The sequence below is a fragment of the Gorilla gorilla genome, chromosome 5 (assembly GCF_029281585.2).
Source record: "Gorilla gorilla gorilla isolate KB3781 chromosome 5, NHGRI_mGorGor1-v2.1_pri, whole genome shotgun sequence".
In the NCBI taxonomy this organism is placed as follows: domain Eukaryota; kingdom Metazoa; phylum Chordata; class Mammalia; order Primates; family Hominidae; genus Gorilla; species Gorilla gorilla.
This window is the reverse complement of record NC_073229.2, coordinates 161,389,318-161,414,165: the sequence shown is the minus strand read 5'-3', so window position 1 is coordinate 161,414,165 and position 24,848 is coordinate 161,389,318. Positions and strand designations below refer to the sequence as shown.

General features: G+C 38.8%; 1 protein-coding gene across 3 annotated transcripts; it reads left to right on the top strand.

Moving 5' to 3' along the window:
* Positions 1-386: 386 nt before the first annotated feature.
* On the top strand, positions 387-22,244 carry IFNGR1 (interferon gamma receptor 1). Of its 3 annotated transcripts, XM_063707890.1 has the most exons (8): positions 727-1,186; positions 4,467-4,577; positions 12,759-12,873; positions 13,528-13,700; positions 15,332-15,504; positions 16,149-16,335; positions 18,819-18,946; positions 21,085-22,244. In XM_063707890.1, exons 3-8 carry the CDS (start codon positions 12,797-12,799, stop codon positions 21,691-21,693), a joined length of 1,347 nt encoding a protein of 448 aa, XP_063563960.1. In that variant the 5' UTR covers positions 727-1,186; positions 4,467-4,577; positions 12,759-12,796; the 3' UTR covers positions 21,694-22,244. The 3 variants fall into 3 exon arrangements, with proteins under 3 accessions (XP_004044794.3, XP_063563960.1, XP_018885409.2); XM_004044746.4 differs by lacking the exons at positions 727-1,186; positions 4,467-4,577 and adding an exon at positions 387-616; XM_019029864.4 differs by lacking the exon at positions 4,467-4,577.
* Positions 22,245-24,848: the final 2,604 nt, after the last annotated feature.

Below are 24,848 nucleotides of genomic sequence, written 5' to 3'. Positions count from 1 at the left end.
AGCCGATTTGATTTGGGCTGTGGGAATCTGCACAAACCATTTCACTAGCTAAGTCTCAGGTTCCTCAAATGAAAAAGCAGGGACTGGAAATGGCTTTTGAAGTCTCATTCTCTTCTAAAAATGTCAGGCTCCAAGACACCCAGGTGAAGTCCAAGAGTTAGTAAAATAAGGATTGTGGCTCGGCTGTGGCCTAATGCAAACTTGCACAACCCCAGGAAACCGAAAAAAACTGGAAGAAGAATTGCGGAATGGGGTGCCAGGTTGAAAGACCTTAACCTTTGCACTCAAATTCCTCCCACACCCAGAAGTCCAGGTCCCGACCGCACGACGCCGTGCTCACTGCTGGGTGCTGCGCCTGAGCCCGCCTCCTGCGGCTTCCCGGACTTGACCCCGCCCACGCCTTGGTCCCGCCTCCTGCCGACGCCGGCACAGACCCCGGTGACGGAAGTGACGTAAGGCCGAGGCTGGAGGGCCGCGCTGGGCTGGGCCCGTAGGCGCTCGGGGTTGTACCCAGCGACCGTCGGTAGCAGCATGGCTCTCCTCTTTCTCCTACCCCTTGTCATGCAGGGTGTGAGCAGGGCTGAGATGGGCACCGCGGATCTGGGGCCGTCCTCAGGTACCGTCGCTCGCGGCAGGGCTGCGGCCGGGTCGGGACGAGAGGGAGGGAGGGATCCGCCCCAGCCGGGAAGCCCCGCCCCGCTTCTCCGCGGTCGCCGTAGCCCGGGACCCCTGCGTCGGGCCCTGAGCGGGCGACGGGACGCGAGGTGGGGTCGCGAGACTGGGGCTCCGTGGTTTGCACTCGTCGGTTGCCTTTCTCCTGCCTCTTCCCTGGTTGCCGCCACAACAAATCACGCCGCTTGTTTTTCCGACTCTTGTAATCCACTTTGAAATACGATTATGCTCTGCAGAAGGACGTTGCCGGTCAATGTGGGACAGCGTGGTCTCAAAGATTATAATATCGTCTCCTTACTGTACCTTTTTTTATGGTTAGATACGCAGATACTCACTAGTATGCTACGGTTGCCTGCAGTGTTCAGTGCAGTGACAGGCTGTACAGGTTCACGACCTAAGAGCAGTAGGCTGTGTCATCTGGGTTTGTCTGGGTTTCTACTGCCCGAAGAAATTGCCTAAGGGGACATTTCTCCATTTCTCAGAACGGATCTCCATCGTTAAGTGACGCATGACTGTGAGTGTCCTGATCAGCATGTGGCATCGTGGTCTCAGTTCGTGGCTTAAATACTTCTTTCTTAGCGGGGGTGGGGGGGGGGACTCAAAGTGCTTAGGGTAGGAAAGTATGCATTATGTCGCCAGCTGAGAAGTAAGTGGCAGTCCGTCTTAGGTCTCAGTCTGGAAGTGGTGGATTGCCGGCACTCCCTAGCAGATTTGGCAGTAGGTCTCTTCGTACGGGTTTGTTCTTCGGAGCATTTTATTTCCACCTGCTTATTGACATTTCCTAGAAAACAAATGTTGAGGGTGGCTCTTCTGAAGTGCAGAGTAATTGTGATTACGAGCTCCAGAGAAAACAGTAAACCTTTTCAATTCAGTTTTCTTTTTTTTATTATGATTTATGATTCATACGGACTTTGAAAGGTCCACGTTTTGGTTCTGTGTTCACAACAATCTTCTAGAGTAGGCGTTATTTGTCTCTCTCTTTATGGACGAGAAATTGAGTTACGGAGAGGCCTGCCCACCTGGCAGAGAGGTCATAGCCACTCAGTGGGGAGCTGCTCAATTTGGCTCCAGAGTCCAAGTTCTTAACTGCTCTGCTGGGCTCTAGTCAGTCATCCACATGGGCAGTTGCAGTACTTTGCGGTAAGAGCTTGCATTTAGGCACAGACTAGTGGAAAGCAAGGCGGGGTGCTTGTCTCTTTTAGGGAAGTCAGTGAAGACTTCACAAAGGTGACCCCAGTGTTGGAACCAGAGGTGCAGAGACTGAGGTGCAGAGGTGTGATAGCATGTTGAATTCGTGGAATATTAAGCGTTCTATTGTAAAGTGTGTGTGAGAGCTTACAAGGGGAGATAGGTTAGGTGGAGAAGTAGGAACCAAATAATGAATTGCCATATTATGTGTACCAGCAAGAAACCTAGCTTTATTAACTTAAGCAAAAAGAGGAATTTATTGTCTCAGAAAAACCAGAGTTAAACAGAAAATTATAGATGCCAGCTGGGTCTCAAGAAGCTAGAACCAGGAACCCAAACTGCTAGGACTCTCCATTTCTTATTTCTAACTGTCTGGGTATTGACAGCTTTCCACACTTGGCAGGAATCATGGATGCTGACAGCTTCTGAGTTTTGACATCTTGCAGCCTCCTCCATTCTAACAAAATCCCAGGGAAAGGCTCTGATTTGCCCAGCTAGGTTCAGGTGCCAGCTTGCATGGGAAGGACATTCTCATAGAGGGTTGGGTTGGGTTACCAGAAGAAGCGGAATGGCGTGCCTGAAGTACAGGTGTTGAGCCAACAAAATAATACACCCACTATGCCTTGCTGAAATCAGTCATTATTTACTAATGCTGACATCATTGGATTATCAATTACAAAGGGAAATGATTTTATGCAGGATCAGACATGCCATTTAGAAAGACCAGTCATCTTATAAAATAGTTTGAGGGTAAACACAAGGCCCATTAGGAGGCTGCTGCTTAAGTTGGAGTCGATAAGTAGTTTAAGTGGAGAAGAGGACAGTTAGCAGAACATTTAGAAGGAAGAGTTAGTAGGCCTCTGACTAGATGTCAGCAGAGAAAGAGGATAACGCTAGCGCAGGCATAGCGTTAAAGCAAGTGCCAGGCCCTTCCTTCTGAATACGGGGCCCTATGAGTGCACCGTGTGACCCCTATGAGTGCACAATTTGCACGTCCTTGTAGCTTGCTCTGGGAGGAGGATTGCCTGTCTGCCTCCCGTGGGAGGATCAACTGCAGCCTTCTATATTCTGCAGAAACTTTAGAATTTGTCTCTGTACCTCTCGTTTTAAAACTGGGGTCACTTTTGTGAAGCCTTTCCTGACTCCCCTAGAAGAGACAAGCACCCCGGCCTTGCTTTTCATTAGTTTCAGTGAGCCCTCTTTTTAAAGTGCATTTCTAACACATTTCTCTAGATTTTTCAGTGCATTTCTCTAGATTTTGTTGTGTTCCCTGTTCTTTTAAAGTTAATTTAAAACACAAAATCTCCAAAGTAGGAAGAAACCTACAATGCTCTGGCTCTTGCTTAGCTTCCCAACCTTATTCTTACTGTTGCTGGGCTTGACTCTATAGTTGAAGTTCATCTTAGATGAGAGGACCTGGTAAGAACAGGGAAGCAGACAAGAGAATATGGTAATACAGTCAGTCTCCAGGAAATCCAGGTGTTTAGGAATGTATTGTGTTACATTCATGGGCTTTCATTAATACTTCTTAAGTGAAAATAAAATCTGTGTGTGCCACTTAATCAGTAGTGTTTCACTCTTCATGCACTTTTACACATAAAAGTAGTATATATTTTTAAGTGAATCAGGGTGTGCCACTGGCTTTCTTCATCCAGATGAGTGTCCCACTCTGAGTAATAGCTGAAGAGCTAGGCTGGACTTCACACCAACTGGAAGGCTCTTCACTGACCTTGTACAGTTTATCAGCTATGCTTCCTACTAATTATCTGACTTTAGGATAAAGCTCTGAGTACTGTTTAAATTTTTCACTATTTCTTTGGATTCTATAGTTATTTCAGAGATTCAAACTACACAGGATAATACTTTTTATTTATATTTATTGAATAGGGTATTAAATTTTCTTTTTCATTTTATTCTGATTCATGATTCACACAGACTTTGAAAGAACCATATTTTGGTTCTATCTAAAAGAAAACCTAGGCTAGGGGCAGTGGCTCATGCCTGTAATCCCAGCACATCGGCGGAAGGATCACTGGAGCCCAGAAGTTCAAGACCAGCCTGGGCAACATGGCAAAACCCATCTCTACAAAAAAATACAAAAATTAACCCTGTGTGGTGGCATGTGCCTGTAGTCCTAGCTACTGGGGAGGCTGAGGTAGGAGGATCACTTGAGCCCAGAAGGTCTAGGCTGCAGTGAGCCATGATTGTACCACTGCACTCCAGCTTGGGCAACAGAGCAGGACTCTTGTCTCTCGTGTTTGTGTGTGTGTTTGTGTGTGTGTGTATGTGTATGAAAACCTAAAGAAAAGTAATAGTTTTAAACAGCTATCTTAAAAAATTTGGCAGCATACCAGTAGTGAAGTTGCTTTACAAACCAGATGAGTAATCAATGGTTCAATTTTGATTGAACAAAGAATCAGAATGAGGTTTGAACCAGAATGAAGTGAATTCCTAACAGAAAGGAATTTACTTGTAATTTTCTTATTAAAGAGGTGCCTTTATTTTAGATTATCCTAATGCATAGTAATCAGAATACTAGGTATCTGTTTAGGTCTTGTGCATTTTTAAGAAATTATTCATTTTAATGCATTGTTCAACTTTTGCAGTGGCCATAATATAATTGTGATAATGTAATAAAATCAGGAAACATTACCTGAAGCAGATGCTTTTGAAGTGACCAGAAAATAGTCTTCTCCAATTCCAATTTAAATATGGAGGTAATTTACCCCTTATTTTATTAAATGATCACAAAGATGTTGGAAGCATTTTTCTTAATGAAAACCAACAAAACTTTGCATATTGTCAAGTTACGTAACTTCTCTAAGCCTTTGTTTTCTCATTGGTAAAATATGTATGGTAACATTGTCTCCCTCACGGGGTGGATGTGATGAGTATCTGAGGTAATGCATTAAAAAGGTAAGCACACTGTGCGTCTTGTAGTAAATACTTAATATGTTAGGGATTATTCAATAATGTGCATTATTATTTTAACAAATATATCTTTAAATATTAAATTCCCTTAGTCATATGTGAGAAATTGTGTTGGCTTTTAAAAAAACAAACTTAACCAGATCAGTATGAGAAACTTAAAATAGGCTCAGCAGCTAACTCATTCTTCCATCTCTTCCAACAGACAAAAAAGTTTGGTTTTTTAGTAACTGGAAAGGCCTGCATTGTTTTTTCATTTCCTAAACTGTTTTTCAACTCAGAATGAGTTAGTCCAAAAGAGAATTAGTGTTGAGAAATGACTTCTCTCAGGGACTAGATTGGTCTGGTCCAGTCAGAACTAATGCCAGACCAAACCCAACTAGATGAAATTGGATAAATAGGAGTAAGAATAAAGCCCTGGATTTCAAGTCAGAAAAGTGGCTGAGCAGATATTTATTGGATAAGCCCCAACTTGGTGGTGGTGCGAGGGAAAAATATAGGGGAGGTTAGTTACTTACAAGTTCACTGCAGGCCACTATGTGTTATGCCTGGCTCTTTAAAAAGAAAAATTTCAATTAGAAGATTTCAATGAACACTTGAAACATCACCTGCAAGAATTATCAAAATGTCTGTACTCAGCTTAAACCTGGGGGATGCGGCTCCTTGCTACGGTGAAAGTTGGAAAGCATTAAGAAAAATAGTCATTTTATCACCACTGGAAGCCATTCAGGAGGGAGATTGTAATCAAATATGTTCTGACAAAAATACAAAGGCCTTGATTTGGTACTTTTCATTTATTCAGTGTGGATTTCTTATGCTGGTTCTGTTTGCTGTGCAGATGAAACCTTTGTGACAGTCCCCATTCCTGTCCCTGTATCTTTAACATGGGGAAGGTGTTAGATCTTCTCTGAGAGTTGTTCTTAAGGAAAAGATCCAGATGCTTTAATTTGAAACATTTGTTTTTGAGTTGTAGTGTCAGATGACTTAGAATCCAGAACAACAGTTTACTTCATCCTCACTTCCTTATGCTTCTCAGCGTGCTCTTCCCATGAAGAGGTTGGTGAGCAGGTTGTCAGATGATTTTTGCAGAGTCCATAGCCCTGTTCCACCATAGATGTACAAACCTTTTATACAGTCTTTTTACACTAGTGTGTTAAGATGGGTGATGAATTCCTCGGGCTGTCCTTTTTTAAAGAGACACAGATGCTTTTGGTGGTTACAGGATGGACTCAGGTAGCAGCCCTGGTTCCTGTCACCCATCTATGCAGAGGAAATGGCCAGTGTCTTCAGACTATACTCTGCAGGTATCTGTAGTTTGCCATCCACCCTACATTCACCAACATTTATTGCAGAGCTATCACGACTGCTATTTTTTGGCCCTTTGTGACATTGTTATGGTCCCGTCGATAGCACTGCTCTGTATCACCTGCTGATCTTCACTGGTCTTTTGTGTTGTCTCTCTTTTTTCATATCCTGTCTCTTCTGGCTTATCAGCTTTCTGAGGAAACAGTTGGCTTTAACCAGGGCCCTCCTTTTTTCTGCATTGTAATTAAAGTGTTAGGAAAAACAAATTCTTCTCTCCTGTGTTTAGTTTTCTTAAATTATCAGCTGTGAGTTGTAGGGGAGTTCTGGGAATTAGATCTTAAAATAGCTAAAGTTTACTCCGGATAGTATGCAGATGTAATACATTAAATAATTCTGAGTCCATTTCCAAAAGCAACATGAGTTACACAAAACTATCTATCTTGGCATTTTCAAGAGATGGGAAAATCTGTAAGATTATCTTATTTCATGAAATCACTCTGGTAAGATCTTTTCTTAAGCCCCAGAGATAATAATACTCTTTTGCTGTTTCTACATATATTTTTATTTACATAGTGTAAATGTATTAGAAGTTAATTGTAAGCCTTAATTAATTTAATCTGAATATATAACAATTTAAACCTCACATTACAAAATTCTGAAGCTTAAGAAAACTGCTTATGTCTGTCATATTATTTTGGCAAATAATATTTGGCAAAAAATAATATTTGGCAAAACAAAGGCAGATGTCTAATAACCACATAGTTTCTCCTCTGGTAGCACTAAAAACCACAGATTACATCTTTTGGTGTAAATTTATAAGTTTTTCTTTTAACCTAGTAGTAATTTCTTTTTGCTATAAACCATTGAAATATTTTCCTCCTACCACCTGTCTGTCTTGCTTTGAAAGCTGTGATTTAAGTCCTTGTCCTAGTCTAACCATATCAGGCTTTTACTTAAATTATAGGAAACATACTTTGATTCACGTTAAAAACTAATCTAATGCTGCACAAGCCTACTCCTGTTTGTAGTTTTCCATTGTGTGATTCAGTAGCCCCTTCCTAAGTACAAATGCACTTTGTTTGATATTCTAGTATGCAGATTGACTTCTATATGCCTTTTTCTCACAGGAATTTCAGGTTGAGCGTATACCATTATGAAGCCATTCCTACTGGGTATAATTAAAAAGAGAGCCTTAGGCTGGGCCCGGTGGCTCACACCTGTAATCTCAGCACTTTGGGAGGCCCAGGTGGGCGGTTCACGAGGTTGGGAGTTTGAGACCAGCCTGACCAACATGGTGAAACTCCATCTCTACTAAAAATACAAAAATTAGCCATGTCTGGTGGTGCAAACCTGTAATCTCAGCTACTCGGGAGGCTGAGGCAGGAGAATCGTTTGAACCCAGGAGGCAGAGGTTGCAGTGAGCAGAGATCATGCCATTGCACTCCAACCTGGGCAACAGAGCAAGACTGTCTCAAAAGGAGGGGAGTGGAGCTTAAAAGGAAGCGAAGGATTTCCAGTCTTGGAAAAGGGGGAAGGGGGGTCCTTGCTATGTAGTGGCAGAAAGCTGAGTGACACTGTAGCCTTCAGTGACACCAAAAGTAGAGAATGTCTGAGTAGCTGTGTAATCTAGCTCAGGAGGTTTCTAACCAGAGTGCTGGTTTCTTCTTGCGTCTTATAGTAACGGGTGAGACTTTGCTCAATCATGGGAAGAACTGTTAAAAAGAAACCAGGACCACCTGGTTTGAAAATTCTCAGCCTCTCGAGAGGCAAAAAATGCCAAAATGAAGAAATGGTCTCCGAAGGAAGGCTTAGATTTAGTATGAGTTTTCTTAGCATCAAGTACCTCTGTTTTCCGGTTGAAAAAGTATATTTATATGTGTGATTGTTATTTGATATTAATGTTGATTGAACCCAGGTGAAGAGGAATGACTTTTATTTCTACCTAAAATATGGATTGTGAAGTATTTGAGTTGTTTCAGGAGGTTGAGATGCAAACGTGTGATAGAAAAAAGACCCTCTTAAGGAAGCCTCACTATCCCCTGCTATGAATGGCCATGGGAACTCTACAAAAAACAAAGAGCCAAGGCTACTCTGGCAAGAACAGTGCCTTAGGGATCACCTACAAGGAAGTTGCTTAGAGAACCGGAGATGGCAGGTACCAAGAGCCTTCAGCTGTGCTTCTGGAAGCAGAAGGAGAAAAACTAGGTGTCTGGTCACTGGCCACAAAAAGGTCAAGTTAGTAGTATGAAGTATTTGAATCTTCAGATCCTCCCCAGCTTGATAATCTCAACCTTTTGGCCCAAATTATTACACCATTTTGGTAAATAATATAGAAGTTAGATCTTTTGGCAATAACCAAATCTATTCATTTGTTTGAGGGGAGCCATGAAATATACCAGTTTACTGTAAAGCATTCTGTTTTTAAGTTAGTTTTTCCTCAACTTTTTTTTTAAAGAACACTTAAATTGTAAACATAAAGCAGGGTTTCTCAACCTTGGCACTGCTGGCATTTGGGGCTATATTATTTTTTGTTGTAGAGGCTGTCTGATGCATTGTAGGATATTTAGCAGCACCCTTGGTCTCTGCCCTCTAGATGCCAGCAGTACCTCCCCCACCCACTTCTTCTCCAGGTTGTGAGAGCCAAAAATGTCTACAGACATTGATTGCCTAATGTCTCCTGGCAACAAAATCACTTCCCACAGAGAACCACTGCAATAAAGGAAAAAATAATCAGAAAAAGAAAATAATAATGGTGATAGCATTTAATTGTCCATTAGTGCCTATTATTTACTTAAAAAACTCATAATCGATGTTCTGCTTTGAAAATATATGTGTTAAATAATTGTAAATTAAGGCAATATACCAGTTTGGTCTTGAATATTGGAATTTTTGTTTGGGGAAAATATAGATTTTCCCTTCAGCAGTAAGCAAATATCTTAGGGATATGAAAGTAACACCTCACTTGACAGATCAGGAAATCTGAAGTATTTAGCAGTGTGGCCAAGAAAGAACCCAAATTTATTAATGTTTGACCTAGGGAGTATTTTTCTTATTTAAGCAGTCTGCTTGATATAAATATAAATCATCATCATTATCATCCAAGGCACTTTGGAAAAATAGAAACTTCTGTCCCTCTCACAATTTTTGAGGATGATTTTAAGTTATGTTTGTAAGCCACTGTTCCTATCCACATGGACATTCATTTATTTGTTTTAGTTATATAAGTAAATCATGTTTAATAGAGTGTTCCAGGGAGGTGAGATTGAATAACCATAAATTTGGGGTCACATCGCTAACTGTGTACATTCATGTTTATCTGTAAAGAAGTGAAGGGAGAAAGGAGAAGTGTGTGTGTTCAGTTTTCCAAGGGGTGTTGGATAACAACCTTTTACACCGAACAGTGGGGAAAAATGACTCCTTTTTTTTTTTTTTCTAAGAGAACTGAATGCAGTGGCACAGTCACAGCTCACTGCAGCCTTGACCTCCTGGGCTCAAGCAATCTTCCTCAGCCTCCCGAGTAGCTGAAACTACAGGCACAGGCCTCTTCGCCTGGCTAATTTTTTAATTATTTGCGGAGACAGGGTCTCCAACTCCTGAGCTCAACAGATCCTCCCACCTCAGCCTCCCAAAATGCTGGGATTACAGGCGTGGGCCACCGCACCTGGCCCATGACTACTTTTAATAACTAGATTTTGGCAGTGTCTGATTAGATGTTAAAATGACTTCTGTCTGTTCTCTTACGTGACTCTTTCAAGTCTTATCAACAGATGTTTTCTGAAAGGTTTAAAAGAGTGAAGGCAAGAAGAAATGTTGGGTATGTTTTGTAAAAAGCCCTGCACACCCCAGAGAGCAGAATGTTGATGAAACTGGAATGTGTGGCTCCATTGTTCAATCTTTAGGTATCTATTCCTGTACTATAGAAAAAGTGTGGAAGGCATAAATAGTAGTATGTGTAGAGTTGAGAGGTTGATTGTATTTTAGAGTGAAATTGGCCATCCTTAATGTAGCCAGTTCCTCTGTAGACATTTGTATTAGTCTGTTTTCATGCTGCTGATAAAGACATACCCAAGGCTGGGAAGAGAAAGATGTTTGATTGGACTTACAGTTCCACATGGCTGGGGAGGCCTCAGAATCACAGCAAGGGCGAAAGGCACTTCTTACATGGTGGTGGCAAGAGAAAAATGAGGAAGAAGCAAAAGCAGAAACCCCTGATAAACCCATCAGATCTCATGAGACTTACTCACTATCACGAGACTAGCATGGGAAAGACCAGCCCCCGTGATTCAATTACTTCCCCCGGGTCCCTCTCATAACACGTGGGAATTCCGAGAGATACAATTCAAGTTGAGATTTTGGTGGGGACACAGAACCAAACCATATTATGCTGCCCCTGGCCCCTGCAAATCTCATGTCCTCACATTTCAAAATCAATCATGCCTTCCAAACAGTCTCCCAAAGTCTTAACTCATTTCAGCATTAACCCAAAAGGCCACATTCCAAAGTCCCATCTGAGACAAGGCAAGTCCCTTCTGCCTGTGAGCCTGTAAAATCAAAAGCAAGCTAGTTACTTCCTAGATACAGTGTGGGTACAGGTATTGGGTAAAACAGCCATTCCAAATGGGAGAAATTGGCCAAAACAAAGGAGTTATAGAGCCCATGCAAGTCCATAATCCAGTGGGGCAGTCAAATCTTAAAGCTCCGAAATGATCTCCTTTGACTCCAGGTCTCACATCCAGGTCATGCGGATGTAAGAGGTGGCTTCCCATGGTCTTGAGCAGCTCTGCCCCTGTGGCTTTGCAGGATACAGGCTCCCTCTCAGCTGCTTTCACAGGCTGCCATTGAATGTCTGCAGCTTTTCCAGAAGTTGTCAGCGGATCTACCATTCTGGAGTCTGGAGGATGGTGGCCCTCTTCTCACAGCTCTACCAGGCAGTGCCCCAGCAGGGACTTCTGTGGGGGCTCCGACCTCACATTTTCCTTCCACACTGGCCTAGCAGAGGTTCTCCATGAGGGCCCTGCCCCTGCAGCAAACTTTTGCCTGGGCATCCAGGCATTTCCATACATCTTCTGAAATCTAAACAGAGGTTCCCAAATCTCAATTCTTGACTTCTGCGCACCCATAGGCTCAACACCATGTGGAAGCTGCCAAGGCCTGTGACTTCCACCCTCCGAAGCCACAGCCCAAGCTATATGTTGGCCTCTTTCAGTCATAGCTGGAGCAGGTGGGACGCAAGGCACCAAGTCCCTAGGCTGCACACAGCACGGGGACCCTGGGCCTGGCCACGAAACCACTTTTTCCTCCTAGGCCTCCGGGCCTGTGATGGGAAGCGCTGGCGTGAATGTCTCTGACATGGCCTGGAGACATTTTCTCGATGGCCTTGGGGATTAACATTAGGCTTCTTGCTGCTTATGCACATTTCTGCAGCCGGCTTGAATTTCTCCCCAGAAAATGGGTTTTTCTTTTCTGTCTCATAGTCAGGCTGCAAATTTTCCAAACTTTTATGCTCTGCTTCCCTTATAAAACTGAATGCCTTTAACAGCACGCAAGTCACTTCTTCAATGCTATGCCGCTTAGTAATTTCTTCCACCAGATACCCTAAATCATCTCTCTCAAGTTCAGAGTTCCACAAATCTCTAGGGCAGGGGCAAAATGCCGCCAGTCTCTTTGCTAAAACATAGCAAGAGTCACCTTTGCTCCAGTTCCCAGCAAGTTCCTCACCTCAACTGAGACCACCTCAGCCTGGATTTTATTGTCCATATTGCTATCAGCATTTTGGGCAAAGCCATTCAACAAGTCTCTTAAGTAAAGTTCCAAACATTTTCCTATTTCTTCTGAGCCCTCCAAACTGTTCCAGTCTCTGCCTGTTACCCTGTTCCAAAGTTGCTTCCACATTTTCTTGTATCTTTTCAGCAATGCCCCACTCTGCTGGTACCAATTTACTGTATTAGTCCTTTTTCATGCTGCTGATAAAGACATGCCCAAGACTGGGAAGAAAAAGATGTTTAATTGAACTTACAGTTCCACATGGTTGGAGAGGCCTCAGAATCATGGCGGGGGAGAAAGGCACTTCTTACATGGTGGCAGCAAGAGAAAATGAGGAAGAAGCAAAAAGCAGAAGCCCCAATAAACCCATCATATCTCATGAGACTTATTCACTATCACGAAAATAGCACAGGAAAGACTGGCCCCCATGATTCAATTACCTCTCCCTGGGTCCAAGCCACAACACATGGGAATTCTGGGAGATACAATTCAAGTTGAGATTTGGGTGGGGACACAGCCAAACCCTATCAACATTGAATACAATCTGTAGTATCAAATATTGAAAATTCTAGTGATGAAATGAGGATTATTAATAATCAGTGCATTTGATTATAAAACTTATATCATATTAAGGGAATTTATTGCTTCATGCTGTATTTGTGTTTCCTTTATATTGCAATGATGTTTCCATAATTTAAAACGAATCAGAACTCTTCTATAGATTTTTCAATAAAATTAATTTCTAGATGTCTACTCTTCATTTAAATAATTTTGGTATCCTGATGAATTCTACTTTTCTTCAAATATACGTATCTGGGCAATGTGGCATCTTACAATAAGGCTTTCCAATGTTAATGTTAGTTTCTTACAATTGTCCCTTTTACTTTTTTATTTTCTTACAGTGCCGACACCAACTAATGTTACAATTGAATCCTATAACATGAACCCTATCGTATATTGGGAGTACCAGATCATGCCACAGGTCCCTGTTTTTACCGTAGAGGTAAAGAACTATGGGTGAGTGTCACTCTTTTATTTATCCTTTTTATTCCATTTTTGTTTAGGTCCTTGGAAATTCCACAACTGTGTTCTTTCATCATCCTTCCCACGTGGCAAAACATTCTAAACTGCTTATAGAGGTCCAAAAGTACTAAAGATGCAAATTCTTTGCCAAATATTTCTTGCCTCTTATTTCCTCTTCCTTATCAGTATTGAAATAGAGAAGTATCACTAAACTTCTGAGATTAGCATGACAAATAAAGCTAATAGTTACTGTGTCATCTTCCTGTAGTGTATTTTTAGTAGAACAATATAAATTTCAAAAAACTTTTTTGACAACTGTTAGTTTTTTTAATGTGCTTACTCCTATAATTAACATATATAAATGGAATTTAGAGTTGTTTAAAAAAACAGATTTTTAAAAAATTGAATGTGGAATGTGGCTTGCATAGGTCTTACATTTTGAATTGAGCCTCTTTACTGTAACAGAGTTTGTAGTTCTTCTAACTAAAGAGTAAGGGTTTCCTACTTTCTCTAGCGTCTCCATCCTATTCTTAGCTCTGCTCTTTCTACCGCTTTGTGCTGTGAATAAAAAGCAAAGCACAGACAGAAATGGTTTGAGTTTATTTAATAACAATAAAAGTTATCTTCGCATTTTTTTATTCTTTTTAGTGTTAAGAATTCAGAATGGATTGATGCCTGCATCAATATTTCTCATCATTATTGTAATATTTCTGATCATGTTGGTGATCCATCAAATTCTCTTTGGGTCAGAGTTAAAGCCAGGGTTGGACAAAAAGAATCTGCCTATGCAAAGTCAGAAGAATTTGCTGTATGCCGAGATGGTGAGTAGAATGTGTACACATGTAAATTTTAAATTGGAAAATATTTATACATGTCTTCTGTATGTTTGCTTTTATTAGCAGTTGCTGAAAATTATCACAATGCTTAAGAAACACTTGGAGGAATTTAGAGTCAGTACAGGTTGAGCATCCCAAGTCTAGAAACCCAGAATGCTCCAAAATCTGAAATTTTTTGAGCGCCAGCATGGCACTCAAAGGAAATACTCATTGGAGCATTTTGGATGTTCAGATTTAGAATGTTCAACTGGTAAATATAATGCAAATATTCCAGAATCCAGAAAAAAAAACTCAGAAACCAAAAATACTACTGATCTCAAGCATTTCGGATATGGGATACTCAACCTGTATCCTCCCCTTCTTTCAAGCCCCACAAAATAGGGCTAACAGGTGGCCATCACTTAGCTGCTTCTATGCCATGACATTTCCACTTCATACAATTATGGGTCTGTGCTGCCCAGCGGTCCCCTGCACCAGCCTTGCCCTTCCCATCTTTTGTCATTCATTTGTAAGTTATATTCACTAAGGACTTTGGCAGCTAACTCTTATTCTTAATGCCTGGGGAACCTGAATACCACCTTAATACATTAAAAAATTGCAGAGTTCCTTATTCTCTTCAGCCACTATGATTTTCAGGTCTTCAGTCTTCCAGCATCCCACTCCCATAGTGTACCTGATGTTTGCTGTCACCTCAAACTCTTGAATCTTTAATTCCAGTTCCTGTATTCCAACTATGACATCCTGCCTTAGCTCTCAGACCCTGACTCCTGGGTAAAAGACACCTTTAGTCACTTGACTCCTCCCTAGTCTTCTAGCCCTTGGGTCCCTTTCCCTCTAGCCTCACTTCCTTTCTCTGCTCCTGCCTTTTAGATTGTGCCACCTCGGTCTCTTCTACAGGCTCTTTCTCTCCTTACCCTTTAAATACTTTTCTTCCCCAGAGTCCACACTTTTGTCATATGATTACCACACCATCTGCATGTTAGATTTTTTTCCGTACAGATTTATCAAGGGCCTACTACGTGCCGGAAAGTATACTGGGCCCTGAGGATACACTGATGGGTTAAAAACAGACCTGCCTGGCACACAGTGGTACACAGTAATATGTGAAGACTAGATAAATGGTTCACAACAAAGTCTCAAACATCAAATACCTAATAAATATTTATGGAATAAGTTCTGATTTTTCACAGTAAAAAGAGTTTTGATGAGGGAAAAAAACTAATGCCATTTCTGAAACGTTTTTTAGAATCCAGGCTTCTTAATCCACAGAAGCAAAGATAAAGGAAAAATTACTTAATAGAGTTTATATTATGTGAAGTCTTTTTTTAACCAAAGTTTATAACTATTTTTATTTACAACTAGAAATGAAATTAAACTGCTAAATAGGCATTTAGATTAAATAAGAGTACTTCTTGCCTGAGATTTATGAAACATTTGTTTATTAAGGACCCCGAGACTATCTTCTAGATATTTGTGGAGTGGTTTAAATGTGGTCCTGCTTTAGAACAACCAGAACAAAAAGAGTAGGTTGATTGATAGATTCTGGTAATTTTATGAAATGTACCATTTAGTTCCAAGGCCAGTACTTATTATACTTCCTCCTCCTCCTTCCCCAGGAAAAATTGGACCACCTAAACTGGATATCAGAAAGGAGGAGAAGCAAATCATGATTGACATATTTCACCCTTCAGTTTTTGTAAATGGAGACGAGCAGGAAGTCGATTATGATCCCGAAACTACCTGTTACATTAGGGTGTACAATGTGTATGTGAGAATGAACGGAAGTGAGGTATGTGTTTCACATTTTTCATAATGGAAATTCTTGTGTAGCTAGCAAAAGTTGTTGCTTTCTATAGTGTAATGAAAATAGGATGCTTATAAATATTCAAGCAAGACTCACAGATCATAGATTTGATAAGAAAAATATGTGAATGCTATTAAAGCAAAAATGATACAGAGTTAGTCACTAACACTGACCATGTGAATACATTTAGTTTTTATTTGCTTCATTTAGCAGAATGGCTCTAATCTAGGATTTTTCCCAGTACACCTCCATTGCTCCACTGGTAAAATGAGGATTTTCTTCCTCATTAGCGGTGACGTAAAGTAATATTAATACTTCTGTTTCCCACCAGCTAAGTTTCTGGACAAATGAATAGGACAAATGAACATTTGTTAGTTTAACAACTAACAATAAACATTCCTGCAATTTGAGTTTTTAGATTTACCGTTTTTATAAGGAATATAACAGATGCATAGTATCGTGCTGTGTTGAAGTAACAAATTGACTTATTGATAGTAAAGCTATTTTTAGACATGTTCAAGTCAGTCATATATATTTCTTCAGTTGTTTGACCAGGACTTAATATGGTGATTTTTTTTTTCCAGATTAAAAGAAGCTGTGCATTTTCACTGTTTTCTTTTTCCATCTAGATCCAGTATAAAATACTCACACAGAAGGAAGATGATTGTGACGAGCTTCAGTGCCAGTTAGCGATTCCAGTGTCCTCACTGAATTCTCAGTACTGTGTTTCAGCAGAAGGAGTCTTACATGTATGGGGTGTTACAACTGAAAAATCAAAAGAAGTTTGTATTACCATTTTCAATAGCAGCATAAAAGGTAAGTTCTTGCCATTTTTTTTCTAAATATAGAGGGAGCAGTAACTAAAATAGGATCATGTGAGGAAAGCAAACTCATTTGCAGTTTCAAAAGATCTGTTTTAACAATATTCATTTGCATTAGTTCCATTCCTTAGAGAAGTTCAAAATTAAAAATAAAGCAGTTTCTCACACATTTAAAGATATAGAACAACTAATTTGGAAAGCCATGTGATGGCCCCTTGACCCAGGAAAGAAAAAATATATAATAAGTACATAAAACTACACAAATGTTTGCATTTCAGGATTATGAATTATAAGTCAGTTTGTTACTTCACCATGGCAAGATGTTATGAATCCACTAAAATGTTCTTTATAGGGATTGTAATTTAAAGACTGAAGAGCAGGAACGATCACTGGTTACAACTGTATGACGTGGACTGGACAAAGACTTGAGATTAATATCCAAAAAAGTTTATAGATGGGTTTGAATAATAGATAATGGGTCATTTTTATAACATTTTACAATAATTAATTTTATTTCATCTTTTAATGTGGGGGGTGGGGAGGTAGAGATATATATGCTAGAACTTGAACTTTAGAACTGTTACTCTCAGGTGTCAGGAACCTTAAAGAAGTTTGGACTTTTCTTTGCAGTTAGGAAATGTAAGTGTTCATTATAGATAATTTATAAAATATGAAAAACCAGAAGAAAACAAAATAATCTGTAGTTCTACCATGCAAAAATACCCCATTATTCACAGTTTGATATTTTCTTTAGTTTTTCTACATAGACATGATCATATTGTGTAGTATATATGATTTTGTGTATTGCTTTAAGCATGTATTATAACTCATGCTTTGATGATTATCTTTGTGTGTGTGTGTGTGTGTGTGTGTGTGTATACATGTATTTTTTTCCTTAGGATTTTTTTAGAATAGATTTCATAGGTTTAAAATTTTATGATGCAAGTATATTTTCGAGGAATGGAAATATAGGCTGAAGAGTCAGAACAAACACCTAAAATTCAATACTAATAACTTCAAGCCATTATATGAAGGTTTCAAATAGGTGATTTAAAGCAGTGCAATGCATTTTATGCTCATTTTCATTATGCTATTTGAAAAATAAAACCCTTCTTAATGCTCAAAATTTGAAATAATGCAAATGCCGCAGATTTGTTTTTAGCCTGAATTATAAACTGCACTGATAATATGGCCACACGGTGGCATTGCCGTGGCTCCTGAGCAGCAGCCCCTGCCTGCTTGCCTCAATGCCTTGCAGCCAGCACTTGCTCAGCCCGTGGGACTTCTAACAGCACTAATGTTGGTTTTGTAGTTATTTTCCTTTTTACTTTTGTAATGATTTAACTTTTTTCACATCCTGTAATAAGTGTAATAGAAGCATTCATTAACTAGTAACTTCCATAGTTAGAAAATTCTGGGTAACAAAATGCCCTAAAGGATGCCGGACATTGTCACAATATGTTAGAGTGCTGTTAATTTGGAAGAGAGAACTATGAAAAAAAAAATACTGAAGATTGTGCTGCAAAAATAAAAGGCAGCATTATAGCAAAGTACACAATGGTGATTCTAGATGTATGTGCTTGGAAACAAATCTTTCCTATTTTATATTATTTATGTATGGTTTATAATTAAGGGGACTTTATTCCTGTGCAACATTGCTGTGTGCATGTACATCTGTGAAGCTTTATAAGTATTTGCAGTCGTGAAATAAATGTAACAGGAAATTCTGAGGAGTGGGGCTAAATCATCTTAAGAGCAATAAACATTGCCAGAATTTTTCTTTTTTTTTTTTTTTTTGTTGTTTTGTTTTGTTTTGAAATGGAGTCTCACTCTGTCACCAGGCTGGAGTCCAGTGGCACAATCTCAGCTCACTGCTACCTCCACCTCCCAGGTCCAAGCGATTCTCCTGCCTCAGCCTCCCACATAGCTGGGACTACAGGCGTATGCCACCACACCCAGCTAATTTTTGTATTTTTAGTAGAGATGGGGTTTCACCATGTTGGCCAAGATTGTCTCGATCTCTTGACCTCGTGATCCGCCCACCTCGACCTCCCAAAGTGCTGGGATTACAGGCGTGAGCCACTGTGCCCAGCTGCCAGAATTTGTTTCTAAGGAGAGGTATTTTTAAAATTATTCTTTTGCATTTTTAACCGAAAGAAATGTGTAACCCTGGAAACACACTGTATGTAGGGCTGTAAGGAAATTATTGTAGAAAAGCTATTTTAACTATGTTGTGTCATAGTAGAATAGTCCCAGAAAGTTCTAGAATTGCAGAGCTGGGAAGAATCATATTGCTATCTAAGACAGATACCTAATTTTTTACTCAGATTTCCTAACTTCTGCTTCCTTCAGTGTTCTTTAAAACTCTGGCCATATTCACTAATGTGTAAATCTATTTAAGAATGGCACTAAGACTTTTTGATAGATAATGGCAGTATTCCATCTTAATTGTAACTTGTGATTTCTGCCTTTTTTAAGGTTCTCTTTGGATTCCAGTTGTTGCTGCTTTACTACTCTTTCTAGTGCTTAGCCTGGTATTCATCTGTTTTTATATTAAGAAGATTAATCCATTGAAGGAAAAAAGCATAATATTACCCAAGTCCTTGGTAATGTATTTAATTTTTTTATATACACTAAAAAGTTAACTTGAACCTTTTTTGATAGTTTCTTAAATTATGTTTTTAAAGTAGAACGATATTCAACAAGATGTCACCTGCCATCAATCAGTCAATCTACCACACATGCAAAATCACATACTGTGTCTTTTGCTGTGCAGCAAGTATTTTGTTTTTTTTTTATTCTCAGGGAAAAACACGGTGAGACAATTCTGTTAAAGATCTTAAAGTCTAGGGGGAAGAAAAGATAAGTATACATTGGCTATATAACATGTGATAGATTCAAAGATTTATACCTGAGCCCATGAGGACTTTGTCCAGCTTTGGGGTGGGGTTAGTCATGGCTTTTCCAGAGGCAATGCCTGAGCAGTCTTGAGGGACATACAGGAGTTTAGGCACTAGGGGACAGAATGTGCTAAGGTCCAGAGCCAAGAAAGCATGACTTTGAAAGATCGGCAAATACAGAAACACTTCATTATGGTTGGAGTATGAAAGGAAAGTTGGCCAAAAATGAGACTATTGTAGGAGTTTGATGATTTTAATGTCCAACATTTCAAAGCCTTTGATGTAAAGAACATTTAAAGGTAACAGAATAGTATCTATTTGAGTCAAATATGACAGGAATAATATCTGTGATGCTCAAAGGGCACATTAAAATTTGCTATAAAAAAACTACCTTTAAAGTGGATAAGAACCCTCAACGGTTAGTAGTCAACTCACAAATGAATTATAATATTTTATTCTTACTAGTAATTAAGCACAAAGTAACCTTGCAGTATGCCATTTTACACGCGCTAGAGAAGAAAAAAGAAACCTGGATATCCAGTAGTACCAGCAGTGGCATAACGGGTAAATGCTGGTGAAAAGTAATCTAGCCCTGGTAAGAAGAAAAGCACACAGTGGGTATTCAGTGTAATAGTGACGTAAACATACCATTTCTTCGATATGGTCACTCCACTCTTAAAAAATGTATTATAAGGAAATAATTTCATAAATAAAAAGATGTATAGGATATTTAACATGTTCCATAGCTAGTAAAAATTGGAAACATTTCCCCATCTATTAAATTATTTATCAGTATAAAGAAATAATATGAGCTACTAAAAATTATAATGATGAAGGCAAGTAATGAGAATATTACTTAAGTAGATGTGCCCACTTTGTAAACATAATGTGCGTACATGTGGAAGATAATTGTATTAGGATTCTCTAGAGGGACAGTACTAATGGAATATATATATAAAGATATATAATACCAAATAAACTCCCCTTTATATAAATATATATTATATATTTTATATATTTTATATATTTTATATTTTATATATTTTATATTTTATATATTTTATATATAATATATTTTATATATTATATAATATATTATATATAATATATAATATATTATATATTATATAATATATTATAAATTATAATATATAATATATTATATAATATATAATATATAATATTAATTATATTTTTTGTATATATATAAAGGGGAGTTTATTTAGTATTATTTAGTATTAACTCACACGATCAAAGGTCCCACAGTAGGCCATCTGCAGGCTGAGGAGCAAGGAGAGCCAGTCCAAGCTCCAAACCTGAAGAACTCAGAGTCCGATGTTCAAGGGCAGGAAGCATCCAGCATGGGAGAAAGATGTAGGCTGGGAGGCTAGGCCAGTCTCTCTTTTCACATTTTTCTGCCTGCTTACATTCTAGCCATGCTGGCAGCTGATTAGATTGTGCCCATTCGGGTTAAGGGCGGGTCGTCCTTTCCCAGCCCACTGACTCAAATGTTAATCTCCTTTGGCAACACCCTCACAGACACACCCAGGATCAATACTTTGTATCCTTCAGTCCAATCAAGTTGACACTCAGTATTAACCATCACAGTAACATACAAAAAGCAACATATATTAGTAAGATATCTGATGGCTTTTTAAAAATTCTAAAACTTTGTTTTTAATATTACTATGGCACCTTTCATTAAAAAGAAAAGGCAACATCTGATTCACCCATTATCCTAAATGTGCCATTTGGTGGTCCATTACTTCAGACCTTTGTTTTTTTTGAGGGTAGGCACTTAAGCTTAACAATTTTTTATCTTTAATCAATTTTTCTCCCCATAGATCTCTGTGGTAAGAAGTGCTACTTTAGAGACAAAACCTGAATCAAAATATGTATCACTCATCACGTCATACCAGCCATTTTCCTTAGAAAAGGAGGTGGTCTGTGAAGAGCCGTTGTCTCCAGCAACAGTTCCAGGCATGCATACCGAAGACAATCCAGGAAAAGTGGAACATACAGAAGAACTTTCTAGTATAACAGAAGTGGTGACTACTGAAGAAAATATTCCTGACGTGGCCCCGGGCAGCCATCTGACTCCAGTAGAGAGAGAGAGTTCTTCACCTTTAAGTAGTAACCAGTCTGAACCTGGCAGCATCGCTTTAAACTCGTATCACTCCAGAAATTGTTCTGAGAGTGATCACTCCAGAAATGATTTTGATACTGATTCCAGCTGTCTGGAATCACATAGCTCCTTATCTGACTCAGAATTTCCCCCAAATAATAAAGGTGAAATAAAAACAGAAGGACAGGAGCTCATAACAGTAATAAAAGCCCCCACCTCCTTTGGTTATGATAAACCACATGTGCTAGTGGATCTACTTGTGGATGATAGCGGTAAAGAGTCCTTGATTGGTTATAGACCAACAGAAGATTCCAAAGAATTTTCATGAGATCAGCTAAGATGCACCAACTTTGAAGTCTGATTTTCCTGGACAGTTTTCTGCTTTAATTTCATGAAAAGATTATGATCTCAGAAATTGTATCTTAGTTGGTATCAACCAAATGGAGTGACTTAGTTTACATAAAAGCGTAAAGAGGATGTGTGGCATTTTCACTTTTGGCTTGGAAAGTACAGACTTTTTTTTTTTTTTAAACAAAAAAAGCATTGTAACTTATGAACCTTTACATCCAGATAGGTTACCAGTAACAGGGAACAGTATCCAGTACTCCTGGTTCCTAGGTGAGCAGGTGATGCCCCAGGGACCTTTGTAGCCACTTCACTTTTTTTCTTTTCTCTGCCTTGGTATAGCATATGTTTTTGTAAGTTTATGCATACAGTAATTTTAAGTGGTAATTTCAGAAGAAATTCTGCAAGCATTTCAAAATTGGACTTAAAATCTAATTCAAACTAATAGAATTAATGGAATATGTAAATAGAAACGTGTATATTTTTTATGAAACATTACAGTTAGAGATTTTTAAATAAAGAATTTTAAAACTCGTTTTTGTATTCATTTATTCAAGCACTTAGGCAGTCTTTCATAGTTAAGCAGAATATTTTTATATCCACTGCTTGTTTCCATGCATTAATGCTATAGGATTATTTGCTAATTGTTCATATTTAATATTTAAAACAACCCTAAAAATAATATTTTTAAATGGTCCTTATAGGTCTGTATTTCAGTGCTTAACACCCAGTGTGCAGAACACTGTTCTAAGTGGTTTGAGAAGAAAAGATTTAGCTGTAGAGCATGTGGATTGAGGAATCTAGCATAAAGGTGGTGGGCAGAGCCATGGAAATGGATGGAACCTTGAGAATTACATGGTGTGGAAAGAATCCCCAGTGAGAGGCAAACCAAGAGTTAATATATATGTTACCCAAGGATTTCTTGGAATTACTAAGAGGATAGAAATATTCAGAAATTAATATGAATCTGTGAATTAATGGACCAGAAAAAAACGAAATACAATTTACATGAGTAGCAAATCATATTTCTTTGGTTTCTGGAAAGATATTTCTCTTCACTTAAAAATGCAAGTTACAAATGAGATGCTATTAGTGAAAAAAGTAGTGGTGTGGTTTGCAGTGGAACTGGTATAGTCACTGATTTTGGGGTAATGTCTTGTAAATTGCTTTTCAAACTGATACCCCATACATATCACATTCCACAAAAGTAGTATCTTTCAACAGACTTTGATCTCTCTTGTGGGAAAATTACAAAAAAAAAAAAAACTTTACATGAACAATGCACACATTAGAATGGGAAAAGCAAAAATATGAAAATAATTGAAATAGCCAAGCAAGAGGTAATACTGCCCTCCAAAATGATTATACCAATGTGTACTCCCATCAAATGTGAATGAAGTACCTGTTTTTACACCCTAGCTAATTGACTGAAATAAGTCTTTAATCTCGGTAAAACACTTTACACATTAAATGTATTTGCATTTCCTTAGTAAATTTGAGCATGTTTTTCTATCTTATTTATAGTTTCATGCCAACTCATCTTGTTCTTTGTCCATTTTTTTATGGGCTGTTTATATCTTTCTTACTACCCTTTATCTGCCCTGAGTTACAGATTTATTGTATAATTTCCTGCCTTTTGACTTACCACACAGATGTTTAAGATGTTTATAAAGTCAAATTTATTTATTTCCTTCTATTTTTAAAAAGCCCTTCCCCTTTCCCCGAAAGATAGAAGTTTTCACTCATGTTTTCTTCTGGTCTTTGGTGGTGATTGTTTTACATTTAATTCTTCTATCCATCTAGATTCTTTTCCTTTGAGGACAGAGATAGAGATCCAGCTTTATTTTTTTGTTTTAGTTTCCTATGGCTGCCGTAATAAATTACCACAAACTTGGGTGGCTTAAAACAACAGAAATTTGTTATCTCACAGTTCAGAGGCTAGAGGTCTGAAATCAAGGTTTCAATAGGGCCAGATTCTATCTGAAAGCTCTAGGGGTGGAGGGCCCCTTCCTAGTTTCTAGTGATTGTTGTCAATCCTTGATATTCTCTGACTTAACAGCTGCATTATTCCAATTTCTGCCTCTTGTCACCTGGCGTTCTTCTCTGTATGTCTCTGTGTCCAGATCTTTATAAGGACACCAGTCAATTGGATTGATTAGTCCCACTCTAATCCAGTATGACCTCCTCTTAACTTGATTACATCTGTAAAGACACTGTTTCCAGTTAAGATCACATTCATAGGTACCAGGGGTTAGGACTTCAACACATCTTTTTGAGGATACAACTCAACTCATATATTTCCCTTAACAAATTACTTATCCCAAATACTATTCATTAAATTATCTAACTTTTCTATACTGATTTCAAATGTCACATTTATCACATGCCAAATTCTCAGCACTCCTGGAACAGTTTTGTTGTTCGGTCTTTTCCCGTCTATGTATCACACTTTTAATACACATTATACTGGGATATATTTTATGTTTTTTTGAGACAGAGTCTAGCTTTGTCACCCAGGCTGGAGTGCGGTGGCACAAACATGGCTTACTGCAGCCTCAACCTCTTGTGCTCAAGCAACACTCCTGCCTCAGCCCCCCAAGTAGCTAGTACAGACGCCTATGACCATACCTGGCTAATGTTCTGTATTTTTTTGTAGAGACAGGGTTTTGCCATGTTGCTCAGGCTGGCTTCAAATGCCTGTGCTCAAGCAATCTGCCTACCTCAACCTCCCAAAGTGCTGCAATTACAGGCTGTTTTGACTTCTGAGGCTTTCCTGAATACTTTCAGCCAATGTTCATTGCTCATATTTCTTAGCAATAATTATTTATTTATTTATTTACTTACTGTATTTTTAGTAGAGACAGGGTTTCACCGTGTTAGCCAGGATGGTCTCAATCTCCTGACCTCATGATCTGCCCGCCTCGGCCTCCCAAAGTGCTGGGATTACAGACGTGAGACACTGCGCCCTGCCAGCAATAATTATTTTTTAGGTGAACTATGACCTAAATTTTTTGGCCAAGTTTTCCCCCAAATTTTAAACTCCTTTGGGATTTATGTTGGCATTGTGTTGACTTTATAAAATGTTTAGAAATAACTAATATTTTCAAGGGTTGAATGTTCTGCAAGAATAGAGACTAT

Coding starts and splice junctions, on each gene's coding strand:
- IFNGR1 (XM_004044746.4), top strand. CDS start 532: ATGGCTCTCCTCTTTCTCCTACCCCTTGTCATGCAGGGTGTGAGCAGG. Junction 617..12,758: donor GGATCTGGGGCCGTCCTCAG/GTACCGTCGCTC, acceptor ATTTTCTTACAG/TGCCGACACCAACTAATGTT. Junction 15,505..16,148: donor TGAGAATGAACGGAAGTGAG/GTATGTGTTTCA, acceptor TTTTCCATCTAG/ATCCAGTATAAAATACTCAC.